Source organism: Pecten maximus, chromosome 5 (genome assembly GCF_902652985.1).
Source record: "Pecten maximus chromosome 5, xPecMax1.1, whole genome shotgun sequence".
Taxonomy (NCBI): domain Eukaryota; kingdom Metazoa; phylum Mollusca; class Bivalvia; order Pectinida; family Pectinidae; genus Pecten; species Pecten maximus.
Window position 1 is genome coordinate 12492288 of NC_047019.1, and position 26136 is coordinate 12518423.

At 35.8% G+C, this 26136-nt stretch overlaps 1 protein-coding gene across 3 annotated transcripts in view; it reads right to left on the reverse strand.

Moving 5' to 3' along the window:
- Positions 1 to 1179: 1179 nt before the first annotated feature.
- Positions 1180 to 26136, reverse strand: part of LOC117327185 (PH-interacting protein-like) — a 36130-nt gene continuing 11173 nt past the window's right edge. The window contains exons 11-36 of one of the 3 annotated variants that reach the window (XR_004532591.1): positions 24647 to 24786; positions 24279 to 24432; positions 23589 to 23723; positions 22728 to 22856; positions 22001 to 22226; positions 21619 to 21786; positions 20829 to 20991; positions 20213 to 20303; positions 19598 to 19747; positions 18930 to 18976; positions 18324 to 18549; positions 17963 to 18202; positions 17389 to 17513; positions 16329 to 16411; positions 14738 to 14849; positions 14256 to 14317; positions 13500 to 13773; positions 13035 to 13160; positions 12602 to 12728; positions 12127 to 12282; positions 11428 to 11580; positions 10875 to 10990; positions 9580 to 9824; positions 9199 to 9357; positions 5809 to 7444; positions 1180 to 5718 (exon numbers count right to left, since the gene is read on the reverse strand). Coding sequence is in view for 1 of the 3 variants with exons in the window: in XM_033884040.1 (XP_033739931.1) it covers positions 6810 to 7444; positions 9199 to 9357; positions 9580 to 9824; positions 10875 to 10990; positions 11428 to 11580; positions 12127 to 12282; positions 12602 to 12728; positions 13035 to 13160; positions 13500 to 13773; positions 14256 to 14317; positions 14738 to 14849; positions 16329 to 16411; positions 17389 to 17513; positions 17963 to 18202; positions 18324 to 18549; positions 18930 to 18976; positions 19598 to 19747; positions 20213 to 20303; positions 20829 to 20991; positions 21619 to 21786; positions 22001 to 22226; positions 22728 to 22856; positions 23589 to 23723; positions 24279 to 24432; positions 24647 to 24786 (4242 nt within the window). In the remaining 2 variants the exon portion in view is untranslated. Of the gene's footprint in view, positions 7445 to 9198; positions 9358 to 9579; positions 9825 to 10874; positions 10991 to 11427; positions 11581 to 12126; positions 12283 to 12601; positions 12729 to 13034; positions 13161 to 13499; positions 13774 to 14255; positions 14318 to 14737; positions 14850 to 16328; positions 16412 to 17388; positions 17514 to 17962; positions 18203 to 18323; positions 18550 to 18929; positions 18977 to 19597; positions 19748 to 20212; positions 20304 to 20828; positions 20992 to 21618; positions 21787 to 22000; positions 22227 to 22727; positions 22857 to 23588; positions 23724 to 24278; positions 24433 to 24646; positions 24787 to 26136 lie in introns of all 3 variants that reach the window. The other 2 variants (XR_004532592.1, XM_033884040.1) reach the window with 2 other exon arrangements.

The following is a 26136-nucleotide window of genomic DNA, read 5'->3' on the forward strand; positions in this document are numbered from 1 at the left end:
TATTGGCCTGTACTTTTCTCTGTTTAGAGGAATTTGGTATCAAACATACTGCCGTCGGAAAGCTTAATAGAAAACGGAAGGTGCAATTGATTCAGGCCGCAACATCAGTTTTTGCCAAACATCCACCCCCTTCTTACAGTACACACTGTTGTTCTGTTGTCACCTCACTAGTTCACATTTGGAGGATTTGCATGGTGGCTGTCGTCGATGAACCAAATGACGTTTATCCTTCCGAAACATCTGGGCCCGATTCATGAAACGGTTCTCATTTTAAATAAATTTCGTACTCAGATTTTCTGTGATAAGCGACACCTGGATTAATATTTTTTGATTATTTGAAGGAATATCAGGAAGACTTCAAGCGAGATATTTATAGTTTTCAAAGTTTAGGCTATTACTTTTAACTCCCATTTCATAATTTAATCAAGCTTATTCAAAGAAAGATGGATTGAGCAAAGATTTCATGTTGGAGTATGAGAATGGTTTCATGAATATGCACCAGGGCACTTTCCTTCTATATTTATTTTATTCAAGGGTCTCCAATCAAACACATTTTGTTAATAGTTTGACCTCGTTTATATAATTTTAATAAGAAATCTAGCTGGATGTATTTATTATCTTGTTTTCTTTAGTGACTGATGAGGTGTATTGAAACAGAGCAAATAATTCGTTTAACTTTGCGCTTTTATGAAGAACCAGGCTCTAGAATTATTTTGGAAACAATCAATGGCAATAATTTGGCAATATCTACATATGTAGTATTTCTATGATTTCCAACGTTACATCCATGGTCTACAATGACTTTTAACCAAGTCACTGACGTGAGGTCAAGCTTTTTCTATTAAGTACGTAACCGTGTACCATCCTCGTGTAGATCATGTATAATGAGATTCTAAGTCCCTGTGTAAATATATCATTCTGTATACTAGAGCGTGTGTCACAGTCGGCACTACACAGGTGCCATACATTTTCAAACCTTTGAAAACAATCAAATCTTTCTTTGGCCTACATCAATGTTCTCAGTTATTGAATAATAATTTGAATAATCTTTCTTTGACCTGCATCAATGTTTTCAGTTATTGAACAATAATTTGAATCTACAGATAGACGATATTAAGTATTCCATAACAAGTCCCATCAAATTTTCAATGGAGGTATAAAAAGGACACGAGACAAAACTCTGGAAAAAATATTCATTTTGTATTTAATACAGCTGGCTACAAAGGAATGTTAAAGATCAAATGCAGCCAGACAATATGGAACAGATGTCACCCGTTAGCAGTATTGTACAAAGATTGCAAAAGTCAGTATCCAGGCCTAACATACAAGCACAGCTGTATGGGACACAAGTTAGCCAAAGTGATGATAAAACTTGTATGTACATCTGATTCTGGTCTTGCTTTTACGTATATGAACACGTATAAATACCCATTCTCACTAAGTATAACAATCAAAACAAAGGTTTCACAACATTTTCATCAACATTTACCCATAAACAACATGCATGTCGAGAATTGAACGCAGGTATACATGCAATATTGACGTTTAACAAAGTCAATATTAAGCAGGAATTTGATTACGAATTACATAATTTGAGAAACATACTTACAAATGTGTTTTCAATGCTTCTTTATACAACAATGGTTAATGAAAGGACACATTTATCATCATCAGACAACAACTTCAGATATTCTTATAATAGTCAAAGTTGATCCCATTCTGTTCATAATTAACAATTTGATTATTTCCAAAAAACATAATTTTAAAACAGTTGATTTTTTCAGGGAAAATATTCAATAAAAAAAGGGGAAAAAATCGGCAAAATCACATTCACTAGCAGAAATCATTATAACCAGAGCAAAAAAAAAAAGAAAAAAAATATTACAATTAATTATACCGTTAATTTTGCAAAAAAAGAGTTTTCTTTTGAAATTAAATTTTCTCAGTTTTTTTAATATCACATGACTGACATCAAAACTAAATATGAGATTACCAAGGAGTTAACCAATTTGAAAAAAAAACCAAATAAATCCTGGAGATCTGTAGATATGTTACAACATTTTCACCATACATTTACCCTGCTCTAGATTTTTATTCCAACGCTTCCATTACTAATTGATTATGCATATACAACAAGCATTTACAAATTAGACGACAAGTCTTTACAATTCAGTTCTTGTGGTGAGATAATAACAAGTTTAAGACACACAAATTGAATCTATGGGCACACCTTCCGATAATGACATCCATTCTCTCTATGTGCACACCATCCGATAATGACATCCATTCTCTCTATGTGCACCCCATCCGATAATGACATCCATTCTCTCTATGTGCACACCATCCGATAATGACATCCATTCTCTGTGCACACCATCCTATGATGACATCCATTCTGTATGTGCACACCATCCGATGATGACATCCATTCTGTATGTGCACACCATCCGATAATGACATTCATTCTCTATGTGCACACCATCCGATGATGACATCCATTCTGTATGTGCACACCATCCGATAATGACATTCATTCTCTATGTGCACACCATCCGATAATGACATCCATTCTCTGTGCACACCATCCGATAATGACATCCATTCTGTATGTGCACACAATCTGATAATGACATTCATTCTCTATGTGCACACCATCCGATGATGACATCCATTCTCTATGTGCACACCATCCGATGATGACATCCATTCTCTCTGTGCACACCATCTGATAATGACATCCGTTGATATAGATTATCACTAATATAATGATCAACATTGGAAGTCAAACTGTACAATCCTTTAATTTCAAGACTTGCACTGCAATAAGCGATGGCTCATTTTTCTTTACCTCCATCTGTACTGTCTACCGAAGTACTGCCAGTATTTTCCAGATTTCAATCAGATACCAATGCTACTTCATTACATTCTTCTATCATTTACGAAAACGGTGAAATATCTGAATTAGGAAGGTAGTTTTGAAACAGCTGGTCTTTCAAATTTCAATTGTTGGAAAGAGATAAACTTTATTATCTGGCTGACTTGAAATATACCAGTTGCCCATAATTATTAAGTTATATATATCTGGCAATAAGCCCGAGGGCCAACATAATCTCTGCTCAAATTAGGAGAAGGGCTGATTAATGGACACTGGACAGTGAAATTGTATTTGTTCACATTTCCAATTAACTGTTGCAAACATGGATGGGTTTATAACCATCCATGGACTAATTACCATCCATGGGCTTATAACCATCCATGGGCTTATTACCAGACATGGGCTAATTACCAGACATGGACTAATTACCATCCATGGGCTAATTACCAGACATGGGCTTATTACCAGACAAGGGCTTATTACCAGACATGGGCTAATTACCAGACATGGGCTTATTACCAGACATGGGCTAATTACCAGACATGGGCTTATTACCAGACATGGGCTAATTACCAGACATGGGCTTATTACCAGACATGGGCTTATTACCAGACATGGGCTAATTACCAGACATGGGCTTATTACCAGACATGGGCTAATTACCAGACATGGGCTTAGTGCTGGATAAACACAGGTAAAGGTGGTGTAATAACAGCAAAGCATGCATTTCATTCAAGATAAAGTTGAGTCCAAATTTGATAATTGCTGAAGTTGACACTGAACTAGGCACCATCAAAACATTACATACAAGTTAATATGGCTTCACAACTACATATCACTATACATGACAGCTTCAGAACTGATAATCTCACAGGCCACATACATAAATGGGGAACAACCCTTCAACATTGTAGACAGAAATTTGGCACTTATCACTATATAGGAATAATGGTATACATGTATAGTGAAGTAATGAAAAATGTTTTAGGCCACGACCTTTACTTAATGATAATGGAATCTACACTTTGTGTATAAATGATTTTCTGAACGATAGATTTGTTTCATGATCGATAAAGGAGGTGTGATTATTGATGATTTTTGTGGTCATTATTGTCCACACTGACACAACATAAAGTACATTACTTATTACACGAGGCATGTATACAATTTTAAAGTTGTACACAGTAGGCAATTCATGGATGTATACACAAATGAGCATAATTGCTGACTAAAAGTACATGATTTTGTGCTGTATTCATAAATAAACAACTTTCATTTACTGTATAGATTTCATCAAAGAAAGATCCCCCCCACCCTCTAATTTTAAGTTATACAGCTTACTGTAAACGAAAATATTTTAGCGAACTAAATTTTTAGCGCAAAACCAGATTTAAGCAGATGATGAATTAGCACATTGACAATGCTTGCCACATAAAACAAACAATGTAGATAAACGATCATTAGCGCAATCAAAATTTAGCGAAATTCTTCCAGCGCAAAAAATGCTAAAATATGTACGTTTACTGTAACAGTACTTTCATTTACTGGCCAAAATAAGCATTATCAACGAGATATTGGTCATCATATACAGCTGACAGTTGATACAAAATTATCAATTAAAATATAAATACTGAATTTAAATATATCCACAAAACGGTGTCTTTGAATAAATTAATACCTGTTTTAATTTATATAATTTTCAACAATCTTCTTAACTTAAGTCTGGTTTTATGTAATATATATATAATTATATAATAATCATTCTACATAAATATTGTATTGTCAAGCTACCACATCAGTTTGTGAGATGACTGTTGGAGATTTCATATATGATATACACAACGAAATATTGAAGGTTGTTTGTACATCAAAGGCATGATAAACCTTCTCAAACCAATCTACAGCGATAGGTTAAAAGGCCATACTGAAATTAAGTTGCTCTTTGATACATCAAAGTCCACATAAATATACATCAAAACAGTCTCTATATTTAAGAGCTTGGGTTATGACCATAAAGATACACAAAAACACATTCTGGAATATTCTTTTTTGAGCAATATGAACACATGTGTATCTTGGCAGGGCCCAATGGCATAACTTATAAACCACATCTAGAAAGATCCATCCACCCCTACAGCTTACGTACCACACAATATCTGGACAAGTCCACCCACCCCTACAGCTTGTGTACCAGACAATATCTGGACAAGTCCACCCACCCCTACAGCTTGTGTACCAGACAATATCTGGACAGGACCCCCACCCCTACAGCTTGTGTACCACACAATATCTGGACAGGACCCCCACCTCTATAGCTTGTGTACCACACAATATCTGGACAGGTCCACCTACCCCTACAGCTTGTGTACCACACAATATCTGGACAGCTCCACTTACCCCTACAGCTTATGTACCACACAATATCTGGACAGGTTCACCCACCCCTACAGCTTACGTACCACACAATATCTGGACAGGTCCACCAAGCCCTACAGTTTGTGTACCACACAATACCTGGACAGGTCCACCCACCCCTACAGCTTGTGTACCACACAATATCTGGACAGGTCCACCTACCTCTACAGCTTGTGTACCACGCAATATCTGGACAGGTCCACCCACCTCTACAGCTTGTGTACCACGCAATATCTGGACAGGTCCACCCACCCCTACAGCTTACGTACCACACAATATCTGGACAGGTCCACCCACCCCTACAGCTTGTGTACCACACAATATCTGGACAGGTCCACCCACCTCTATAGCTTGTGTACCACACAATATCTGGACAGCTCTACCTACCCCTACAGCTTACATACCACACAATATCTGGACAGCTCTACCTACCCCTACAGCTTACATACCACACAATATCTGGACAGGTCCACCCACCTCTTTAGCTTGTGTACCACACAATATCTGGACAGCTCTACCTACCCCTATTCAATTTGATAGCAACCTTTTAGAGCATTTCATGGCATCTCTTTTTAGAATCACTTTAGTTTGTCATTTAATGTAATATTCCATCTATTTTATTTTAAAACCTCTAAAAAAATTCACTTGGAAACATATTTAATAAAATAATTCTACTCATGAGCTAAAATTCAACTAGTATATTTTTAATAATTTCCAAAATTTTGCTTCCTATCCACGTATCCTTCATGATGCTACACATGCAAACTTCATATCTAAATCACATTTCCACACATCATCTGAAACACCATACTTACTAAAATTTCAACAAACCATTGCACTATAATTAGCATGTTGGCCTAGATTCAAATCTACACATAAACAAATGATTGTATACATATGTATTCTTCGTTGCACACAAGCTTATCATTGCTTGTCCATAGTCTCTATAAACAAATTTAATCTGACAGTTTGCCATTGAACACTAAAAGATGATATCCCTACAGTCATACTGGACCATAACATTGGCACCAAGATACACATATTACATATGATGAGATCAGTCTTCTGGTGGAGTAGGTTGGTTCATTAATGATACCAGCATCTAAAATTTATTATAGCTTTACCAATTCAGCAATATTTACAGGGAACATTATATACCCAAACACGTTTTAGTAATGCAGAATTAGATACTACTTTCTTTGATTTAGCAATGCAGAATTTGATACTTTTTTCTTTGTATGTATAAAAAATGGTTCGAAGAAAAATCACAACATGAATAATTCTGTATAGCTGGACATTGTCCATCACTATTGGTAAATGCATTTTTGGCACAATCCTTATTCTGATTGATATATATAATCATATTTGTTTTATACTCCTTAAAGCATTAAGGTTTCCAGACAAATTCCAATAGCATTTCCAGTATTTCAACCCAGTACATAATTATCAAATATAATATCAACAAAAGCACTACATGTATATTATGACACACCGGACTCACTGATATCCACACCCATTATTATTCCCCCATGAGACTTGCCCTGGCCCGGGCTGTGAGTTTCCTGACACGACCCCTACTACTAGTACTGATGTCAGGCCTTTCATGTCCCACACTGTAGTCCGAGTCAGTGCCTGACCCTGACCCCTCCAGACCCCGAGAATCCTCAGGTTCACCCTCACTGTCCTCCTGGTATCTCACAGTCTGTCGACCTTGATTTCTGGTCGTTCGTTGAACTGTCCCAGATGATTTTGATCGGCGAGATGAGGTAGCACTGTTACTTGTCTTTTTCACTTTGGAATTATTATTACTTTTCTTTTTGTTCCTATCTATCACAAATCCATTATCAGAAGCTTTTAACCTGGGTTTGACCGAGGGCCTAACATGTTTACTTCTTCTAGTCGGTCTTTGGGGTTTGGCATCCATGCTATTGTACGATGAGTCAGAATCTGAAGATGAACTTGATGAACTACTGTCATTAGATTCAACTTCTGTTGAAGACGATGAGGATGAAGATGAGTGTGATGGTGATGCAGTTTTTAACAATGATTTTTCATCATCGGTGAACGATCCATCAACACAGTACCGCCTAGGTTTGATCGTTCCTGTGGATGCTCTTGTCTTGTGTTGGCCATTTGATGTCACCGACATCTTACCTGTAATACAGGACAAAACATATTAATATCTCACCTGTAATACAGGACAATAGTTATATCTCACCTGCAATACAGGACAATAGTCATATCTTACCTGTAATATAGGACAATAGTCATATTTAACCTGTAATACAGGACAACAGTCATATCTTACCTGTAATACAGGTCAATAGTCATATATTACCTGTAATACAGGACAATAGTCATATCTTACCTGTAATACAGGTCAATAGTCATATATTACCTGTAATACAGGACAATAGTCATATTTAACCTGTAATACAGGACAATAGTCATATATTACCTGTAATACAGGACAATAGTCATATCTTACCTGTAATACAGGACAATAGTCATATCTTACGTGTAATACAGGACAATAGTCATATCTTACCTGTAATACAGGACAATAGTCATATCTTACGTGTAATACAGGACAATAGTCATATATTACCTGTTATACAGGACAATAGTCATATCTTACGTGTAATACAGGACAAGTCATATCTTACATGTAATACAGGACAATAGTCATATATTACCTGTAATACAGGACAATAGTCATATTAAACCTGTAATACAGGACAATAGTCATATATTACCTGTTATACAGGACAATAGTCATATCTTACGTGTAATACAGGACAATAGTCATATCTTACGTGTAATACAGGACAATAGTCATATCTTACCTGTTATACAGGACAATAGTCATATCTTACCTGTAATACAGGACAATAGTCATATCTTACCTGTAATACAGGACAAAACATATCAATATCTCACCTGTAATACAGGACAATAGTCATATCTTACCTGTAATACAGGACAATAGTCATATCTTACCTGTTATACAGGACAATTGTCATATCTTACCTGTAATACAGGACAATAGTCATATATTACCAGTAAAGAAGGACAATAAATAGTCATAAAGTAGCACTTAATTATTTCCAGTAATTAGGTTCTATATTTTATTTCATTAATTAGTACAACGGAATACAATTCCTGTTTTTCTACAGTTTTGCGGTTTGAAGCCTCCCAAAATTCCATCTTATTTCATTTGAATAATTCTACAATTGCAGTTATGTCACCAAAGCTTTTGGATTTATACAGCTCTTGCTACAAATTCACAGCAAATGTTTGCAGGTCTAGTGGTAACTATGAAAGTTTACTTATGTATGTATTGCAGCCAAGAGCCGATTACCCTACCAGCAGGTTACAAATACCTACAGGTAAATAAGCCTGCGACACATACACCTGAAGCCAGTTGAAAATTGACAACACTGCCAGGTTGTTCATGTATTCGGCCAAGAGCTGACCACCCTACAATCTTATGGACACATCAGCCATAACTTACTGTATATCACTTACATTTCATAATGTTTTTATTTCACAAGCTTACCTCTTTTTTATATTGCTGTACATATGAATGACGTCACTTTGTAAAGTTCTAGTCAGCAATACGGAGATGTCGTTTAAAAGTACAGAGTTCTAAAGATGTCTGAATTTCAGGGTAATATGTGTCTAGGAGATTGATTTGAGATTATGTGATATGGAATATATATGTATGTAATCAACAGAAATGGATTCCAACCAGAGTTGTTATTTTTGTACATAAAATTGTGAGAGTTTTGTATTTGTGATTGCCTCTCCTCGCGTACTTTATGCTGAAATATTTCTCACTAATCAGTACTCCTATAAACATAGGACACATGGAATTTATTACTGCTCTAAAGTTACATCACACAAACCTTTGACTTTGTTCTGAGTTTGTTTGGAAGTTGAGGCTTTAGAAGGACGAATTCGTTGGGATTTTGAGGGTTGAATGTCCTCTTCTTCCTCTGTATCACTCTCTACTTCCGTCTCCGAATCATAATGGTTGGGCTCAGTCTTTTTAGGCCCTGATTTTCCTGAAACATATTTCTTATTTATATAACAAAGTCTATTAATCCTCCACTTCAAAATCTTGCACAAGAAAATGCATTTTTTTTCTCCTCATGCATGTGATATGTAATGTGGACTGTTTAACTTCCTCCCAATAATTCATCAATATTTTTGTTGGGAGAAATAGATAATTTGGTTAGACGAAAAATTTTTTTTTATGGATGGTCCAGATGGTAATGGGAACTTACGTGTGCGTTTTCCCACATGGTTTGAATGTGATGATCGGGTACTCGGTCCAGATGTATCCACATCTACCTCTATTTCTTCATCATCGTCGTCATCAGCTTGAGTCGTGGATGAGCTGAGCATGCGCTGAGTCCGTCGTGTGGACATCAGTCCTGATGATGAGGGACCTGGTCTGGCACTACTTGTATCGTGTAAATCTTCAGATGACAGACTATTGATGGTTAGTCGCCGCTCTGTATATCGTGAACTGTGAAAGGAAATGGTAATTAAAGTTTTTAAAATCAGAGAAAACAGAATCTTTGTTACTTTTGAAAATGCATCTAGATTTTTTTCCTTAAAAAACTTTCAACTTGTTCAACCTACCTCTACTCAAGGAAAATGAATAATGCTAACCCTACCCCTACTCAAGGTAAATGAATAATGCTAACCCTACCCCTACTCAAGGTAAATGAATAATGCTAACCCCACTCCTACTCAAGGTAAATGAATAATGCTAACCCTACCCCTACTCAAGGTAAATGAATAATGCTAACCCTACCTCTACTCAAGGTAAATGAATAACGCTAACCCTACCTCTACTCAAGGTAAATGAATAACGCTAACCCTACCCCTACTCAAGGAAAATGAATAACGCTAACCCTACCTCTACTCAAGGAAAATGAATAATGCTGACCCCACCTACACAAGGTAAATGAATAATGCTAACCCCACTCCTATCCCTTGAGTATATTGTAATTTAATATAGGTATCTTTATAGAAACCGTCACTTATAGATCATCAATACAGATGCCTCCCTGTTAGGGGTGAAATGGTACGTATACGCTTTAAAAAATAAAAATAGATGAACAGGGCAAGGGAATTGATTCCATACAGCAGATTGATAGGCAGCCGCGACACCCCAAGCACCAGCGCCATTTCCCCACAAAAAATTGCTTTAATGTAAGGCCTCTTCTGATTGGGACTTATCAAAATCGCTTGACCAATTAGAAACCAGTTTTTATATATTAGTCAATCTACTTTTCACCGGCGCATAGTGGAACAGACATCCACATAAAAAATTTTCGTTCACAGTACATGTACCATATTTGCCATCGCTCTACTGTGTACAGAACGGAAAGAAAAATATTGCGGTTCAGTTACACTGCGGTAAACCGTTGCACTCCTACGTCCTGCCCCCAATATATTTAAATGAGCACATTTAGCACAAGTCAGGTAGAATACATCAGAAATGATTTAATGGTGATAAGCATCTACCAAACTCTATGTTTAAACTCCATGTATATATATAAATGCTTACTTTTCTGTCATACTTCTGGATCGAGACATCCGTTTCTTAGCAGATTTCCAGTCAATCACAATATCCTTTATTTGTTCTTCAAACATAGCTGACAGTCTTAAAGTCATAGTATAAATCTACAAAATCACAATTATACACCACATCAACATGTTCATGTATCATCGATAACATTGATGGTGAGCATAGATATCAATGATTACAATTAGACCAAATAAATTATACATCTGTTTTTGAGAGAGAAGGAATCTTGAATCACCCTTATAAATGGTCAAAAGCACAAACAATACATTGGTGACACAGATCAGCGTTAAAGTCTGAAAAGACACCATCTATAGGACATTTTAAAGTCAACATTACAACAAAATACAGAAAATTCTCAAATAAGATTTTTAGATGGAAACTCCAAAATGACAGAGTATATATACATTTATCAGTTATAAATTGAGATTAAATTTGACATTGCAATCATATTCACTGTATACGCCATATCAAGTCAGTTCTGTGACTAGATATGCACATCTAATTTATGTAGAGACTAACATTAACCACTTACCCTGGACCGCTTGTTGGTGTTGTAAACTTTAGAGTTATGGAACACCAGTCGAATGTGCTTGCATAGTTCCGTTGGGTCCGAGTATTCTCCATTATCTAAGTTCTCTTTGACAGTTCCTAGGTCCATGGGCTCGTCAATAATACTGTTGTAATTCTACAAATTAAAAGATCACTTTATCATCTAATCCTTTAATCCCTTATCCGGCAAACAAAATATCACAACCCGGTCTCTAATGAAAGAATTTTTCAAAATTTTATCAAAAGGAAATGCACTTGTCTGATTATATTATAGGCGGGAATGTAATTGAAGTGAAATATGTACCGAGACTATCCCTGTCTGTCATAATAGTTGAAGATAAATGCAGGATGCAGCAATGAGAGGTACAGGGCAAGACAAATCCAGGTCTGACGGGCCAGACATTGGATTTGTCTGTGGGAATGTAAATATGGGTGACTATCATATTGTGCAAATTTTATTGTGATCTGTACCTTTTGAATAATCCAAGATGCCATCAATTGAGTTAAATTGGATTCTGCAGAAATAAACTTGACCAAAGTCTGTAAAAGGACCAGTGACGCCGAGATTTCATTTCTTGCCCTGATTGACATCATTGATTCTATTCAAATCATCTGTTCAAGTTAAGACATAATTCTTACTGAACGTTCCCATTATTTACCAGAACCAGAGAGTTAAACTTACAGGATAGTTGACGACACTGACAGGCTCCCTGAAAGGTTCCGAGTCCTCACAGTGGAGCATTGTGACCAGTAGTTGAAGACACTCCTCCTTCCACGAATTAATAGTCTTGTGTCGCTGCTCAGTTTTCTGTCTCTTCCGCGGTGTATCAGAGTCACCCTGTCATATACAGTACAACATCTTAATAACATAGCAGGTGATATCAATCTCCAAACATCAGGAACTTATCGGAAATGTAAGAAATATATGGAGTTTCCGGATAATCATATAGGAACTGAAGTGAGGATGTCAACATTTTAGATCTTTGCAATTTGTTTGCCATTGGAGAAAATTTATTAGAACGTACCTATATGTCCATTAAAATGTAAAAAAAAAAAAAAATTTAAAAAATTTAAAAAAATTGTGTTAACATCATATTTTTGGACAAAGTATGTTTAAAGATGAAATAAACAACAAACAATTTTGATATTTTACTTACACGTTTGCGTTTTCTGGTCTGACTATTCTCCTCCCGGTCACTGTCGGAGGTTGTGGAGCTCCAGTTAAACTCTTCACCCTGACACAACCCCGATATGATGGAATGTGGGTCTATACAGTCTTCATCACTAAAAACAAAATCGATACTATTGCCAAAAAAATTACCGCACAATTTTGTTTTAAATTCTTGTACATTACCAGGTTCATGTATTTCAAAACATGAACACAAAATATTTCACACTCTTTAAAAGTGAATCTAAACTTTTAAAAAGTGAATTAAAACATTCTCATTGTTAAACATTCGCACTTGACCTCGGCTCATACTGTAAAAACTTCTTTATTTTACTCCAATACTTGATATTATATACCAAAATGTTCGGCGGGTTTCAGTGGTTAATAGATTAACAGCTATCTGTTACATTAAAATGTTATACCTGATGATTCTAAGTAGTATTTCTGTGGCCATCTGGGCACTTTTCACAATAGGTGTCCCTGGTTCGTTGAAGGTGTTGGCATTGTTTTCGATATACCGTACATCAAACTGTAGGGAATTAACTCTCCTAAAAACAAATCGAGTGTTCCAGAGAATGTATGATAAACATATGTACCCATATTTCCATTCTGATAACAACATATATGCCAGTTTGACAAAAATTAAAAAAAAAAAGGTTAAAATTAAATCAGAAATTTGAAATAATGCTTTTTCAATTTAACTGTGTATCAACAATGTCAGATCCAAAGAGAATATATTAGCAAATAATCAAAATTTCAATACTAGTTTCACCAGAGAAATGGCCCTAAACATGGAAGTCGAAAATATTATGGCTTAAACAATTTTTTAAAGAATTTTTGTCGAATTGTGTAATGCATTTTTTTAAAGATAAAGGGAGATAACCAACCTGTAAAATCTGTTTTCTAGCCTGGATTTGATGGTGGTGAGATCTATGGGATATTCAATAACAATAGCGTAGATAGGGAATGCGTTGAGATCGACAGGTGTGAGGAAAGGTTCCGCTATAGAATGTTCCATTACCACCTCCATACACCTTATAATACGTTCACATTCTGCGTCCCGTCCACATGACGGCCACTCCCCTGAATTGGGTGTGTACATCAGCGACTTCACCTCTTCCTGGGTCACAGGCACACCTCCTCCCTGTTCATCTGGCATCTCTGTGACATGAAAATATATCCATGGTGTTATTGTTAACTGAACATGGACAACCAATACAACAAATTATCAGTGAATTCACAATATAATGCCTGAAATTTTCTAGCATTTCTGTAATACAACAAATTATCAGTAAATTCCAAAATATATTGTTATAAATTTTCTGGCATTTCTATAACACCCACACAAAAATATCCAGGTTATGATGTTGAAATTTGAATGAAAAGGAATGTGCAACTACAAATTAAATTTAAATTTTGAATAGTCAATTCAACATATTGCTACAAAATTTTACAAAATATTTATATTAATCTATGAACAGAAAGAAAATTGTACATCCACTTCATTTTAAGCAGTATCAATGACCTGATAGTGAATATCTTTAATATGTATCAGGCAAAGGAGTAATAAAGTATTTCAAATTGTTAAAAACATCATTTCTGGAACTGTTAAAATATTCCACAACTTAAAGTAAAATACTTACGACATGTTCCTATTGGTTCCATATCCCAGGGACTGATTTTCTCTATCTCACCATTGTCCCAGCTATAACAAACAAATATAAGGTTCACTTAATCTAAACATTTACACCATATATTACAAGGATCCATCCCCAACACAAACCAGTATACACCAGGTCACTTATCAGAGAGCAAGAGCCATGCTGTGTCAGACTGTATACATACATCCCTGTACTGTAATACATTGTATTTCCACTATTCTATTTTTAGAACAGTGACCCTGAACTTCTGAACTAATGTTACACATCTACTATTCCACTATTCTATTTTAAGAACAGTGACCTTGAACTTCTGAACTCCTATTGCATATCTACAATCTCAACAGTAAATGTGGTCAGACAGACAGATAAAAGAGACTCATTTATTACGATTTGGAACATGGTCACTAAAAGAATTCTTAAATTTTCATCCAAAGACATATAATAGTTAGTAGGTGGACACTCACTGGACATTGAAACATTGAAACATGCTGTCAGGATACTCTTGTTGAAATGGCTCCTGTGATACTATTGTTCCCATCCACCATGCATCGTCGATCATAGACCGGAACCTATCATCTGTGAAAAAATTAGAGTACCGTAAATATTCGCGTATAGTGCGCACTTTTTTTCAAAAATTGACAAGTGAAAAAGACCACTGCGCACTATACGCAAGTACAAGCCTTTTCCCAGTGAGAATGGATGTGATTTGACTGAGATTTGTGATCGTTTCCTTTCACAGCAGGATTGATTTAATACTTATATATATATATAACATATATAAAGCATTTAGAAAGTAATAGTTAACAAATAATCAAAGAAATGAATAGTTATTTTAATGTTTAATTTCTTGAAATTGTGTATTTATCAGCAATTACGTGGATTTATCTAAGTCGGTCGTGAGCCACATGTTCCGTACACATACGATCTCACTTGAGCATGTTCCCGTATTCAGGTCCAAAACGATGTATAACATCTCAATTAACATCAAACAAAACTTGAAATGATATAGCAGTACTTAGTTATTTCATACTTCTAAATTAATCACCTTATAAATCCAGAATGTTGCCAGAAACTGATAATGTTCAACTTGTTTATTTACGGAAGCTGTAACAGCACGCATGCGCAATTAGGCTCGGGTAACACTAATGCCTTGATCTCGTGCGGCAGTCACTGACCAACTGGCCTTATAAAATACGATATGACTGTGAAAACTACCGGGTTACTCTTATTTATCGTCTGCACTGTAGATTTATCCATTACACATGTTAATTCATTGATATAAAAGTTGTGACCAGCACGACGACTGCAGGCTTGTTTCCGTACTGTATACAAAATGGCGGCCTGTGTTACATTACGTAGCAGTCGGCTTACTATTCAATCTTGTTATAATTGAGCTTAATTAGCTTTGTATGTTCGTGGAAAGATACCACAAGAGACCATACCTGCGTGAAAATCACAAGGTAATTGAGAGTAGGATTAATTATTTTGTTGGTACAACAGCGTAGATGGGACCGCTACAATTTGCAAGCTGACTAGGCCTGTGGCGATATAATGTAAACAACCTGTCAATCCAATGTGTCAAATCTGACCGGTGATTCCAATTAAATGTGGTACATTGTAAATTAGCTTTCATAAGTTACAAATTCCTATCATCTTATGCTTTAAAATTCATCTACCGCTCAGTTGAAAATTGAAAAAAAAAAAAAAAAAAAAAAATTTTTGAAAATGAACCTCAAAAACGTACCTGCGCACTATACGCGAGTGCGCACTATACCCGAATATTTACGGTAATTCATTAAAGCCACAATTTACAGAGTTTAGACTTTTTAGATGTCGTCGTAACATTTGTTTTGAACTATTGCTGCATCAAATTTAATGAAAAATTTCATCAAATTCAATCAAAATCTTATTTTATTGGAGACCAAGAAAAGCTTTTTTTCCCTTTTTCTTTGTTCAGTTCTGTAAAAATATTATTTCCTCACTACTAAGTTATCAACTGTACAAATATCATTACAGGGATTCTCACAACAGGTTCTAAAATTAACCATTACTCACTTGCTTTCCATCTCCGTTTCATGGCCACATCATATGTTTGTTTGAGCACAAGGAAATCTATAACATCAGACATGTCATGGTACCTGCAGGAAGAAAAAACATTATGAATGTTCAAAAATTTTGGTCATAAAGGTCATCTGACTTTTCAGAGACCCTAGTAGTGTAAATACTTAGTAGCAAGTATAGTTTACTATTTGCCACGGTGGCCATCTTGTTTTCGGATCATCCCCAAAAAATAACAACCCTTGATTGGAACCATCTCATGATCATTTCAAGAAAGTTAGAGTTGAATCCCAATGATGGAACTTGAGAAGTTTAAACTAGGTGTTGCTCAGATGAACTGATGACTAATTAAAACAGAAAATATTTAAAACACAATTTTGATAAAATTTAAGTTTCCTCATAAATTATGGCAAGTACCTGTAAACTCATCTTCGCTAGCCAAGGCTTCTGATTACGTTACACTACACGAACCCTTGGCGGATATAGTCGTCAGTTCTGGCCCTCTAGCGGAGATTCAAAATTACCACTCTTTACGCATGAAATTTTCGACCAATCAAAACGAGCGTTACCGATTTACTTCATCTGAGATGTTTACAAACACACATGGAGGCTTGTGTAATTTTGATGAGATATGTGATCAATGACTTAAATAGATTGATCAAACACTGCGAATGTTTCCCTAAAGATAGTTCGTCTCTGTATATAGGTAAAATGCCATGACATAGTCGACATTGTAGCTCTGTACTGGGTGCCGCAATTTTTGTTTACTGCGAAACCAAGCCTGAACGTAAAACGCGATTTGATTGGGTGCCCTGGGATTCCAGGGCGCGACGGTTTGAACACGACTATATCCGCCAAGGGTTCGTGTAGTGTAACGTAATCAGAAGCCTTGGCTAGCGAAGATGCTGTAAACTAAGCACAAATAGAACAACCAAAAACATGTATTAAAAGAGTATGACTTCCATCTCTGACAGGTACTTAAAATTATGAAAATGTACGAAGTTGACAGAAATGTAGGGAGATACCCCTCTGCTCTTGTACACAAAATGTGACTTACTTTATATTAAATGAACCCCCGGAAGTTTTGCCCGTCTCTGGGTCGATGAAGGCCAGCTTCAAACAGCAGAGGCGGGGAGGACGGACTTCGTATTTTATCCCAACAATCTTCACATACTCTTGTTCCTGTATAAAGAAAAAATATGTTAAAATATATCTCACCCCTCTACTAATAGGAATACAATGTATATATGTATATCTTTTAATGGGATCCTAAATAATATTGATCAATTATGGACCTTTCATGAGGTCAGTAAGGCATAACATTAACCTGGTAGAAAAGTATTAATTGAGGGTGATATAATACCATATCAACCGAATCTAAAGGTCCTTACTTTTACATTAAATTTGTACATATTAACCAAGATTTTGATAATTGCCTTGTCTATCAACATATCAGCTAAAATTGAACATTCTGGCAAATGTTTTCAATATATGTAGTTAAATTTAGAAACATGGAGTCCAAATGGTATTTATCACACTGCACATGACATTCTCTCTAATCAGAACAAGGGAAAACCTTATTATGAAATATACAGTGGTGAGACCTTCTGATATGTGTGCATATTACTAACCCTGAGGTGAGGATACTTGTTCCATGGCTGGTTCTTGTTAGAGTTGACGTTGTAGGCATTATGGCGTTTGACCGCTTGTAGATAGAGTGCATGACCCTGTCGGAAATACATCACTTCGTCTCCCATCTGAGGAACATATGGCGTCTTCCTCGGTTTTGTGTCAGTCAGCCACTCTGGGGGACGGAACTCCTCTGGAAGTTCCTCAACCCCACCCATCTTTTTTACTATTTGCTGTCGTCTCTGTATAACACAAAATTCAATAAAAATTATATACAGCAGTTCTATAGTATTAATCGATTCACCAGAAATTATTTCAAGATGACTGCTTTCTATGAATATTAGTAGTGTCCACAGAACCTACCCTTGTTGTTTTATTTGGTTTCTTCTCCTTTGGTTCTGGTTTTTTCCTCTGAGGTCTTGGTCGCCGAGTTGTCGTTGTGTCATTGTTTGTATCACTTTGGTCCTCCTCCTCTTCCTCTGATGATGTCATACGTCTCTGTTTTCGTCGCCGGAGAGAGGTACGCTTGGGTGGCTGTAGGCTTGTGGTATTGTTGTCGCCCACCCAGTCAGAGTAGTCACTGGACTCGCTGAGAAAACATACACAAGTTTTAATTAAAAGAGAAAAACACAGAGTACAACATTTCTTTAACAGTTCACACAGTAATTTATTGATTAGGTTGATTTCTAATAAAATCAGCTAAAGCAGCCATCTTACAAGTACTCTGATCTAAATTTGACAGTTGAATTACAAAACCAGTAGCTATACATTGGACAAAACTGGATGTGGACTTTGATTACAAAATGTTATCAATGTCATCATCATTCATTACTCGTTATCCCATTGCACAGCTGATAGATGTAATTTAGCCTTTAGCCTAGTGGTTTGCTCTCTGCTTATAGAGCCAGAGGTTTAAGTCCCAGCGTGAAGGATTTTTGCTATTATTACATATATATTTAGGAGACCCACCTGCCGCTACTACTGTTCCATAGCCCTGACTGGTCATTCTCATCCTCCTAAAAAACAATATATTATGTCATACAAGAAAAGGGATAATAACTGCTGGCTGAAAATGAAGAAAAGCAACGCACAAGGGACATGTAACAAAAAATTCAGTTCATTACATAGGGACATGTATTATATATAAACAATAAATTCAGTTTATTTAGTTTATTTCATAGGGACAGGTAAATATAAATCAAATTTACTGCACAGGGACATGTAACAATATATTAAATTTACTGCAAACTTAGGTACATGTACCAATATTTTCTGTCTATTTTCAATCAATGAAAACTACATAAATTTTGGGGCCAGCCATCCTCAATCTCACGTCTATTTGTGACCCGATTGGTGAACCACATTAAAATTTTTTGAAACTATTTTATTGTTTGGAAAACCTAAGCTGTTGATAGCATATTCAACAACAAAAAACCAAACCAATCAGTATATAATTTTGCCAAACATAACACTCCATTTGTACCAGTATTGATCAAACATAACACTCCATTTGTACCAGTATTGATCAAACATAACACTCCATTTGTACCAGTATTGATCAAACATAACACTCCATTTGTGCCAGTATTGATCAAACATAACACTCCATTTGTACTATTGATCAAACAATTGCCTACCTCCTCCTCTGTATCGTACAATGCCCGTGTGGCGAGTCTGTTAGTGGCAGTTTCCTCGTTCTCAGGTGATGTGGTGTCTGAATGTTGTCCAACCCTCGGACGTCGCCGAGATTTGTTTTGTGGAGTCACTGGGGTGGACACTTCACCTTGCTGAAACAAACATGGTTCATCTCAAATAAGTGTCATGTTCAAATCAAACATGTTTTCATTACTTACATCATTTAAAGGTAGAATGAATATCTTTTGTGGAATTTACAGATTATATGATTTGACAGGCTTTCTGTATTATAAATGGACAGTGTCTATTTCCAAGTCTCTTTACACAGATATGTTGGTGTAATTGCTTGTGAATAAGGCATCTCATGACTGAAACAAAACATCATAATTCCAGTTAAACATATTTTTGAGATATCTATATTGAAAGATATTAGTCCTTTAATCTTATGTGGTCAAAATTTCCTGGAATAGGTCCATATTTTTCATACTACAAACTAACTCTATAAAGCAGTTAACAATTCTCAGAGCATTTGTTTTTTACTTTTACCCCTCAGATTGAGGAAATCTAATTGATTGCCTTTGGATGAAGTATGCTATGCTGTGACTAATATGACATACATGGTGGAAATACAATGGTTTCTTCTTTCTCTCCGCCAGAAACCTCTTTGCCTCAATTTCAGCATGGGCCATTCTCATTTCTTCACAACTCCTGTAAAATACGAACGACATATCACTCATAGTATATTAAGGGGAATAATTTCATGAAGTACCATCAAAGAAGTGCATAGGTCATTAAGTATAGTCACTGGATATATAACAATCTATGCAGAAATGTATATTACCATCAATTTCATCACAAATGTAAATCATATCACTGCCCTAGCAACACAAATTAAAATCACATCACTGGCCTAGCAACACAAACAAATACTGGCCTAGCAACACAAATTTAAATCACATCGATCACTGCTGTAGCAACACAAATTTAAATCACATCGATCACTGCCCTCGCATCACAAATTTAAATAAGTACTCTTATGACAAGTTTGCCTCTCAAGTTGTGCCACCTTTAAAAGCAAAACTGCTCAATTTTATCATAAGTTAATTACCTTTGTTTAAGATACAAAATCTTTCAAAATACTGAAATAATAAGTCCAAAATGGAGTATATCTTTTAAAAACACCAAATAAAATGGATTTATTTTTACAGGAGCGAGACAACTGAGAAAACTTACGAGAGTACAGAAGGGTGGAGCTCCTTGACAATGATGCGTCTACTCCAGGCAGCGAGGTCAGACTGGGTGGCCTGCTGGTTGATGTTGCCTAGTGACTGCCGCACTCCCTCAGTTTCTCCACTCATTCTCATTCCAACCCTGTGAGCATGGTTGCCACCACTCGCTACAATTAAAAGACCATTTTACTATTTAACAGGAAAAGTAACCATACATCTAAATCTGAAATAGTCAAATAAAGCCATGATGTCATTTATATCCCTTTAAAATATAAAACTTTTAATATGGAATGTCAAAATGAAACTAAGAACGTAGATATAGAGATTGTTCGAATATAAAGGTTGTGTTGATTGTATTAAATACTCTTTCGATTCTAACTTAACGAGCAATAATTCACTAAGGTTATTGATTTGTTGGATTAATCATCCCATGAGCAGCCAGTCAATTAAGTATGAGTATCCTTGTAGTAGTTGGTGACTACCTCACAGAACATACAGGAAGCCCGTCTCAGGCTACCCAGAGCAGCTAGGGACAGGGTAACGTATTCCTAAAAAGGACACAACCATGATAGTGGCACAGGGCAGTACGTGATTTCGGCCTCTCATAATAAACATGAACCATTCCAGGTAGGGAGATTTACACTTCTGATCTTCAACTGAAGTTACACTGTCCAATGTTCTACCAAATGAGCTATCACAGAAGTGGAGTTGCAAAAGACATTCCCTAGTAACACAAGAAAGTAATTACAATTAATATTTATATTACATTTGATTTACACAGAGGATTATCTTACCTGAATTTGACCTTGCCACCCGTTGAGAACCTCTTGCAGCCAAACGATTGTCCTGTTCACGCTGCAGCTGCTCGATGAGGCTATCTAGGTTGTTTGGGGCCACAGGAGGGGGCATCAGTTGTTCGTCATTATCCTCCGTCACCCGCTCCCCTACAACCTCTTGGTCCCCTACACAAAGTACATGTAATTACTCATCTGTAACAAATATAATCATTCCCTTCCCAACCTCTAGGTTCCCTATATACAAACACCTTCCGCTTCCCAAAAAAACTTTAAAGGTCACCCATAAAAATTTACATGATAATGAATTAAAGCAAACATCCCACTCTCCAATTAAATCTTATAGTTGTGATTCCAAATTATGAGATCTTGCAGTCCATACCTGTTTCATTAACAGCCATCTGAGGTACTAGTAAGTTGTCTTTACAATGCTCCCTGCCAGGGACAAGTCTCTGGAATTTTGGAGGATAAGGATTGCCATCAATATCAACCAGGAATGGAGGCGGCATGAGGTGAGGAGGCTGCTGTGTCTGCTCATCCAAAACGTAATTATTGCTGTCACGCATCAATGGACGGTAGTCGGTGTGAAAGAACAATTCCTGAGGTATCTGATAACAACAAATCAAATTCATCAAAACTATTTCAGTTAAACTAGAAAATATCTATAAGACATGAACACTCCTATACGAATTAGTATCAATGTTTGACAAATGCACTCTGTTCATGTATTGTAAATGTGACCTTGACCTTGACATCATGTGAGGTTAACTTATTCAAGGCATTCTTATTTATGATTTTGCATGAAGTCCAATCAATTATAATAATTGATCTTATTATTATTACTTATATGATAATTCTATGATAAAGAGTAATGACGACCTTGGAACCCTGAAAAACAAAGACCTTTGTGGTATTGTCATGCATGACCTTTGCACGTTGTTTGAATGAAGTCTTAAAGAAAACAAAATATTTAGGATGGTAGTAGTGATTTGGGATTGAACTAGACAGGACAGACTTGTTGAACACTTTATAAATATTTCATGAATTTTCCAAAAATACTTCTCAGGCTATGTAGAAAAACAGTTTAGAACATAGATTGAATTATATACCTCTTTATATTTTTCGTTGGAACCAAATCCAAACAGTAGCAGGTGTCCATGAGAGTCTGTGGCAACAAAGCTGTTTCCATCGGGACAGAATTTACAGTCGAACACAGCACCATGTCCCTGGCCCTCAATCTGAAAACCAACAGCAAATACATTTAAGTAAAATTTCTTTTTGTTTTCGGATTAAGGGCTATTATGAATCTAAATGTGAAAAGCACTTTTTAAACATCATACTAAACCACAAACAATGTTTATTTCAGTGAATAAATAAGCTACCATTCCTTTAAACAATCATGCATTGTGAGAGGTATTAGAATATAGTCCAAGCATTGTTCGATATTATCAATTACAAAAGAACAATAAATAAACTCCTCAAACTGTACAGAATAGAACACGATGGTTTCATACTAGTGGTGACCCAATATTAAAATAAACGGAAATTAGTTGATTTAAAAAAAAAAAAATTATGAAATAAAACTGATCATTGATGATGATTTTGAAAAGGCAGTTATTCAGATATCTCTGAAAGTGTCCATAAATCTTTGGCTTCATATATTTTTGTCATGTTACCAAACAAAGAAGTACTTGATGTTATACTTAAGTGATATATTCATAGGTCGAATACAAGTGATTAAGGACATCTGAATATATTAACAACTGTTGAATGCTTTGTGTTCAGTATTAAAACTTTTTATAACAAAGGCCAAGACATGTAATACATGTACTTGAGACAAACATAAATTTTCTACAAAAGGGCAGTTCTGGGCTAAATTTAGAAAATCAATTATGATCGCTAATTGATCAGTTTCAAGTTTCCAATTATCGATTCTTAAAGTGAAACCAATTCCCATCATTATATCATACCATGTTGAAGTAGCTTTTGATCTTGTTGCCAGTGTTGAGGTCCCAGATGATGACATATCCGTCATGTCCAGCACTCAGGAAGATTCTAGGATCCGTAGGACTATGTTCTAAAACGAACACCTCATCCTCGTGGGCCTTTAATTGAAAAAATAAATGTCCTTATCATTCAGCTGTTGTAAAGACCTTTCACAGCAAGTTCTCATTTCAATTCATATCGAGTATTAAACAAGGTATAACTAACAACATGATGTATTCAAGTGGTGGTGGAGTGGTAACACTCTCGCTTTTCAAGTAGCATTCAATTCCCTGACTGAATGTGATTAATATATGTTGATTTATCCTTTTTGACAATTGTTGTAATATCTAAATCGAGTTTACAGTTATTTCAAGGAAACATCCATCAGATTCATTAGGGTGTCATACATAGAACTTAATTAAAACCTAGCAGAAAGAAGCAACAGGCAAGAAAACAAATATAGACACAATTTATCTTGAAGTGAGGTCGATTTTCACTGGAAAAGTAAAAGAGGTTGATTTTCACTGGGAAAGTTAAGGTAATAACAAAGAACCTCCGTGTAATATTGGTAAGTTTCGTCTCACAATGTACTAGCTATCATTGCTCATCCTCAGGAGATCTAGAAATATCACACTAAGTCTCTATAAACTGAATATGATATGAAGTTAACTTACCTTTAAAACATGTAATAGCTTGCCATGGTGGGAATCCCAAACTTTGAGGCTACAGTCATTAACAGCCGTAACTACTAAGTTATCGTCTAGGTTCCAGGCGACCATAGTGACGCGTGGCTTCTGTCCCTTGTCTTCCGTCTCTGATTTTGGACAACTGAGCGATAAAACAATTAGAAACAATTAACTTTCCCATTAAATACAATTTTTCACTGTACTGCTAAACTCGCATTACAATTATCTACATATCACTTAGTTAGAAAAGTCGCATCACAACATTACAATATTATCCAAAAACATGCAAACCAATCTGACATCCATCGTAACAGTTAGAAAATTCATGGACTACCTGTACAACATCCTTTACATACCTGGGGAGTTTTGTTGACATTGAGAGAACGATAGATTTCCATTCCTGTCGTTCGTAGCGCCAGATCCGAGCTGTTCCATCCCTACTTCCACTGACAAATTTCTCACCACTGTTGCTGTAGCAGATACTATCTACACGGTCCTATAACAATGACAATCTTGGTATAGACATAAAACATTACATAGCATAGCATCATTCAGTGTTCATTTTGAGGAAAAAATCCATAGTAATACAAATACAGAGTTCAACTTCATACAGATTTTACATAACAAAATTCCAGCACTTTTCATTTCAGCATTTTTCTCAATTTTCCAGGAGCTTTTTATTGTCCACACTTGTAGAGAATTGGGTTTATTGTCCAATTTTGTAGAGAATTGGGTTATCTTTTATCTGTAACTTAATTAATTCAAGAGTACCATCATAAGTACATTAATTGTATACATCACTATATCTAACACTAGGAATTGGGGGCAAGTTCACCAACTGGAAAATATATTACAATATAGGTATACTGATAATTTCACCAAAACTAAAAAAATATCTGTAAGACACAAATGTCCCCGCTGCCACATGACACCTTGAAACACAGTTTGGCATCCGGACATGACGGAACTTGACGGTATGGACATGGGTAACACTATATGCCCCCCATTTGCTAGTGGGGCATAAAAATATTGCAATATTTGAAGGTAAAATAGACATAGTTTAAATTAGGTTTTCATTGTAGAAAGCATTGAAATTATTTTGAAACATATTTGGCTCCAGGGAATAATAGTTAATCCCAACAGCAACCCTCAGACCAAATATTAGAACTGTATAGTACACTTATAAAGGAGTATACTGATGCCTTTCAGCACTTTTCACCAAAATGAAAAAACAGACTTTTCACCCAAAAGAAATATTCATTCTCACTCCCAAAAGAAATAGTAAACCTCCAAAGCAACCTTGAAACTAAATACTAGAAACCTAGTACAATTTAATATAAAGATATTTGACTCCAGGAAATAAAAGTTAACTCTCACAGCAATCTTCAAACCAAATATTAGTACCGCTCATTCCCACTCCCAAAAGTAATCGTAAAAACCCCATAGCAACCCTGAGACCAATTATTAAAACTGTAGTACAATTATATAGGAGCCGACCGATACCTTTCAACACTTGCACCAAAAACTTAAAAGAAACCAATGCTGATGCCTAGGTGACAACATAAACTCCCCCTCTCCTCCAGAAGTGAGCTAATAACTGAATGAACATTATCATTCTAATTCTGTTGTTTAACTAACAAAATGTGCTTGAAATAAATAACAATGTAGATAATGTCTGGTTACTATGAACGATTTAATTCATTGCAAATTCAAAACATCCTTGTTCTTTTTTTATTATTATTCTGCAACACATGAAAAACATCAAGCACTCTCAGTAAAACTCAAGGAAAAAATATGAACACTCTAGGACTTAGGTCTGTACAAACCAGGAAATAAAAGACTTCAA